The 6,000-nt window shown below is 43.9% G+C and overlaps 1 protein-coding gene across 1 annotated transcript in view; it reads right to left on the reverse strand.

Annotated features, from left to right (window-relative positions):
- Positions 1 to 5,623, reverse strand: part of TECTA (tectorin alpha) — a 90,541-nt gene extending 84,918 nt beyond the window's left edge. The window contains exons 1-2 of the mRNA XM_006895633.1: positions 5,560 to 5,623; positions 2,100 to 2,233 (exon numbers count right to left, since the gene is read on the reverse strand). Coding sequence (XP_006895695.1) covers positions 2,100 to 2,233; positions 5,560 to 5,623 — 198 coding nt within the window. The remainder of the gene's footprint in view (positions 1 to 2,099; positions 2,234 to 5,559) is intronic.
- Between the last annotated feature and the right edge of the window lie 377 nt (positions 5,624 to 6,000).

Genomic DNA, 6,000 nt, shown 5'->3' on the forward strand with positions numbered 1-6,000 from the left:
CAAGGGTAATCAATGAATTGTAGAACAAGTATGGCATTTGGAAGGAAGTTGGAGACTGAGCTACAATAAGACACTATCATCTCCTTGTAGTAACAGCTCAGGGTCTCGGAAAAGATTGCATTACTCAAAGATCTGGAAATGCAGGGAATACCTTAGCTCAGGTGAGTCTGCCTCAAGCCAAGGATCCTCTTTTTGCAAGGGCAAGAACTCCTCATACTCCATATCCCATTGTGTGATGGGGGAGGAAGGGGGACTTAGCGAAAGACATGTATTCTAAAGGCCCAGGAGACAAAGGCTTCTAGAATGGGAGTCCTATACTCAATTCTCCTCTCCAAAATCAGAGTGGCACTTCCCAAAACTTAAAATCTGCTGCTACAAATGCAAATGCAGAGTAGGGAAGGTCAGCTGTGTATGGATTGATCATAAAAGGCATTCCGTGATACCACAGCTTTGTGTTTGCTAGGAAATAATAGGTGTGATTAAGACACTAGCTGAGGGAGCTGGCAATGATTCATGTGTGTTTTAATTACACTCCATAGATAACATCAGTGGTTCTCAGACTTTTGTGGGCATCAGAATCACCTGAAGGTTTTGTTAGATACAGATTACTGGACACTCTCTTCCAAGTTTCTGATTCAGAAGGTTTTAGAGGGTGCACCTTATGAAGGTGTAAGTTCCCAAGTGGTACCGATGCTGGTGGCCTTGTGGTAAGAAGGTGCACTGCAATCCCAAAGGTATGCAGTTCGAATCCACCAGCTGCTCTGCAGAAGAAGGATTGGCAATTTCCTCCCATGAGATTAGCTGTCTCTGAAAACCCACTGAGGGTCAGTTATGGGTAGGTTCCAACTCGACAGTATTCAACAACAACAAGTTAGAAAATAGGGAGCTCTGGTGGTGTAGTGGTAAAGTGTTGTGCCGCGAACCCAAAGGCAAGGGTTTGAATCCACCAGCTGCTCCACAGGAGGAAGATGGGAAATCTCCTCTCATGCAATTTACTGCCTCTGAAAATCCTCTGGAGAGTCAGCTATGGATTCGTTCTGACTTGACAGTATGGAAAAACAATAGTAAGATAATGAATGAGACCAACCAACTTTGATTGGTGGCAACCAGTGCGTGCCAGAGCAGAACCGTGCTCCGTGGCTCAGTTTTCGGCAGTAGATCACTGAGTCTTCTGAGATGCCGCTGCATGGTCTCAAACCTCAAACCTTTAGATGGCATCTGAGCATGCTAAGTGTTTGCATCATCCAAGGACTCCAAGATCACAGAAGGAACTGTTTTTCAACTGGTCATCAGCCCTGACTTAGAATTTTAAAAATGGAGAGAATAGTGTTCCCAGCTTGGAAATGGCCAGGCATAGAGGTGCTTGGAGTTCTGTCAGTTCAGAGCACAGGACAGGCTAGGACAGGATACAGTTTATCTACACTTTTCACTATCTTTTAAGGCCAAAGACAGTTTGATGCTCGTAACCATCCTCTTCATATGCAAGTCTCACTAGCAGCCAATTTAATGATCCAAATAATTTCAGAGCACAGTGACCCAGGAGGCCTTTGACAGCACATAGCATCATATCTTAGCACTGGCTTGAAAACAGGACCCCCTGGCATTCCTACAGGACTAGTGAAGGTGGCCAGCTCTTCAAGTAACTTTGACCTCATTGTGGCCTACCCCTCAACAGGGCCATGACTCTGCTCCAAATTGGTTGGAAGCCTATGAAAAACAGATGCCTAAACTTTTCACACCCCCAGAAGGAAAAGAAAAATGAGTTCGCTCCTAGTGTGGTATATTGTATCTTTTTATCTTGTCGAGTAGCAGAAATAATGCTCATGGCATTGGGGACTCTGCTCCACTTCAGTGTTTAATCACCCACAAAAGCAATTTATGGCCCTGGATACTCCTTCACTATGAACATTAGCCATTAAATATACCTTTGACTTTCTTAATCATAAAACCTATCAGCTCATGAAATCTCAGAACTTGTTGTTTTGGCTGTTAATAAATCCTGTTTCCGGAGCCCTGGAAGAGGATATTGAAGATGCTTTCCTTAATGACAAGCAAAGCGATGAGCCACTAAGCAACTTCTGAGCTGCTTCTCCACTTACGTAGACAGTTCGGTAAGGGACGCCAAAGAAGAAGACAGGGATGGCCAACTTAATCTCGGACGAGCTTCCATCATCTACTTTGGGGGTTTTGGTATCATTCTGCCAAAACGGATACATGAGCTCCCTGGGCTGAGCTGTCAAGAGAGATGGTGGTTAGACAGGTGTCAGCTCCCTCTTCTGCTTGGCTAAGCCACTTCCTCCCACCTTGAAAGCCAGCCTTTCTTGGGGCATCTTGAAGACTACATGCAGCTTGGTTTGCCTGCTCATGTATATCCTAACCCTGAGCCCACATTATTTCCTGACTCCGGAAGAGGGGAGATGGGTGATGAATTTCTACTTTGGACAAATCATCCCACACTTCATTTCTCTGCTTTTACATATTTTGAGGGGTGGTACAAGGGTGTGCTGGCTGGAAGGGCTGAGATCACCCCTGCCTGGAGCTCTGAGGGTGCTGAGAAGTGCCCGTCAGCCAGCTGTGGCCCCAGGAGGCTGAATCAGGAGGTGAGGAACTCAGAACCCATCCTGAGCTAGGCGCCCCTCCCTCCTGCTGCACAATTGGAGAAGATACCAGATTACAGCAGGAAATGAACAACACTCGGAACTGGGAAAGTGTGGGAGGACAGGGTTTGTAGTAGCTGGCCCAAGAATGACCTTGATTGAGCAAGGACCCTGGGAGAAGGCACTCTGCCTGGTCTGTTTACAGACACAGATCCTATGGGGCCTCTGGAGGCCAGGCCCTTGAGATGCATCTAGAGGCAAAATGTGGGATAGTTGTCCTGGCCACAAGGTGAAAGTTACACACAAACACAGCACCCTCCTGACACAGTCTCCCCAACTCTCCTGGCAGCACAACTGGTCTTCAGAAGTTTCTAATCCAAAAGCCAAGTGTCCAGGATGGACAGAAAAACAACATCCCCATGGTCTGCCTTTCTGATTTTTAGGTTTAATGGGCACCAATGACACAAGTCGCATTTTGGTGGCACCTTCTCCACTGTCTTGAATGAAAGCAGAATATCGGGGCAGGGAATGTTGGTCAGCTTTCAGGGGATTCTGATCACAGTTCTCGAGGGAACTGTTTGCTGGGCTCTGATGCTCAGGCACCATCTTGGGGGCCTTTTCTTAGGAACATTCCTGCTCAGAGCCGATGGAGCAGATAGGTCTGGCCATCACCTGGTTACAGACTGTCCTGATCCCTGGGGAGCTTTTAGGGAGCAGACAACCGCTCATGTCAGAGAGAAAGTAGAGTGGTCAGAGAGTGGCCTAGCAGTGCCTGGCCAAGCCCCAGGTCCTCTGCTGGGATGGAGAACTAATTGGTCTTAAAGGCTAACACTAGAAGTAAAAGGAGAAAAACCAGTCCACTCATTAGAGTATAAGCATTGCCCTTCAGTTCCCAGAAAGTTCTGAAAGACTGATCATATTTTAACCTTTAGAAGGTACTGTAATTATGGGAGTTTAATTACAGGAGCAACTTGGCCAAGGTGCCTGATTGAATACAACAATCAGTGAGTGAGGAAGAGTTTTCTAACCTTTGGGTTTGAACAGGAAAGCAACCTATTCCAAATTCTTAGAAGTCAGAAATCTAAAATTTCCTTTTTAATCCCTGCCTCTGCATAATACAAAGGCACTTATTAAATGTGTATAGTGAGGAACTATCTCAAACGCATAATAAAAAAATCAATCAAGTCATGTCAAAGATTTATCTTTCCTAGAGTTTGAGAGCCACGCTCCAGCGTGAATAAGGACTCAAACTCACACCAAGTGGGAAGTGTGTTAATGTAAGTGGTCTGTTGGTATTTTGGTCTGCCTGGGCCAGACTGCTTAAGAGAAAGCACCTCTTCCAAACCTTCCCAAGGGAGGGCCCAAAACAGTGAACATAGAGATTATTCTCGATCTCACAGCCCTCCACCGGTGAGACAAGTCTGTGATATTCTTCTGTACTCGAGCCAGCCTATTCAGTTCATGATTCTAAATAAGCAAGAATGTACAACTGGAAAATGATCAGGCCCAGGAAGAATACAAATAAAAAGGATATCTACTACAGTTGATCAAAAAATGAAACCCAGCTCTGAAAAGGCGATTCCGACTCCCAGATCTATCATCAGGTGGGCGAAGCTACAAGTCTTTACAGGAAGAGACAACTTTACTTTCTCCTGCAGAGAAGCTGATGGATTCAGACTAAGAACCGTGGTCAACAGCTAGACTCATGATGCACTAGGGTCCCTAATATAGGACAAAGGCAGTAAATAATTATTCAGTGAATAAATGAGTGAAAATAGGCTCGTAGTAAAAGGGAATATAATTTCCAATTAAGAAAATATTACTATATTTTTTTTAAAATTCTAAACACGAACTATCAATAATGTAAGGGTTAGCAGAAGGCAGAATACCCCTAAATCTGCTGGCTTTAGGCTGGTATTGATGGCTACTCTCCTGCACCAGATGGCCTTGGGCTTGGGATGGGGCCCAAGTAGGAGCTTGGAGTCAGCGGAACTCTTCCACTCTTGGGATGTTTCAAATACATGGAGTTTACAGCTGTTACAATTTCTCCAACTCTGGAAAAAGATAAGCGCTACACATGTCTTCCATATCTCTTCATCTCAAATTTGTAATCATGTACTAGTTAAACCAAAAAAAACAGGCAAGCAAAGGAAGATGTTTCAGAATATTAACCCTAAAAGTTTAAGATTTATTTTGAATGGCCCTTCTTAGCTAAAATCTAAAGCAAGAGTAGGGAACATAAAAAACAAAAGAGCAGAGAGAATTATGTCCTTTCACCTAGGAATCACGGAGGGGAGTAACTGTCTTATGGCCGCGTGAAAAGCTACTGATACAGAGGGCTTCACGCCTTTGTAACTTCCTGAGTTTTGGCTAAAACATGTACATTCTTTAAACTTTCATCCTCAAGTTAAATGGCTTAACGAGACTTTGTCACCAGGTATGTCACCAGCTGCCCCCCAATGTATATTTAAATGGAGCTCTGGTTTCCAAGTGGGTAGAGAGTTGCACTGCTGACCTAAAGGCAGGTAGTTCAAATCCACCAGCTGCTCCAAAGGAGGAAGTTGGATAATCTCTTCCTGTTTATAGCCTCTGAAAGCCAGCAGGAAGGTCAACTCTGAATCAATTGTGATTGATTGTTGTGTGATACACACACAACAATAACAACATCATATATGTTTCATGAAAAAAAAATTACATTATTAAAGAGTCACTCCATCAAAAGAGGAAGATTTAGTATCTACAAATTGTATTCAACCTTAAATAAGGGAAAGCAAGAATTAAGTGAATATCACTCAAAGTTAATGTATTTTACCCTTGACAACAGAATTTAATTTTCATTTTTTTTGTTGTCTCTGTAGACACATGTATACCTGCCCTTACAATCATAGTTCCAACGAAAGTGTCTCTTTATAAATTCAAGAGCATGCTAATCAAGAGCTGTATGGAATTCTGTAGTACTCACCTTGGTGCCGTACAAGTGCGAAGATGAAAGAGACCCAAATTCTAAGTAATGATGAATAATTCATCCTGGAATTTTAAAGAGAAAAAGAAAAAGGAAAAAAATCCCCAGCTTGCCAGAGTAAACAGAACACCAGGTGTGTTTGGTGGCAAATCTCAAGACACCTCACAACCATCACAGAACAAATTCACATAACATCCCCAGTTCTGAGTCGGGTTAATATTCCCTGAAAGCTTTTGAAGTTCAGCATTTCGTGAACAAATTGGGCCCCCAGAAGAAGCCCGTTTGGAAGGGTAATGAGACCGTTCAAATCGTCATGTAATTATATGTAATCAACCAGAGTGGCTGTGAATAAAGCAAAGGCATTGACTCCACAGGCACGGGAGCCTGCACACCCCGACCTGCCACAGCGGAAGCCTCTGAAGTCTCTGAAGCTGCAGCCAG

This window comes from Elephantulus edwardii, unplaced genomic scaffold (genome assembly GCF_000299155.1).
Source record: "Elephantulus edwardii isolate Elephantulus edwardi_28Jun2011 unplaced genomic scaffold, EleEdw1.0 scaffold00171, whole genome shotgun sequence".
Lineage (NCBI taxonomy): Eukaryota > Metazoa > Chordata > Mammalia > Macroscelidea > Macroscelididae > Elephantulus > Elephantulus edwardii.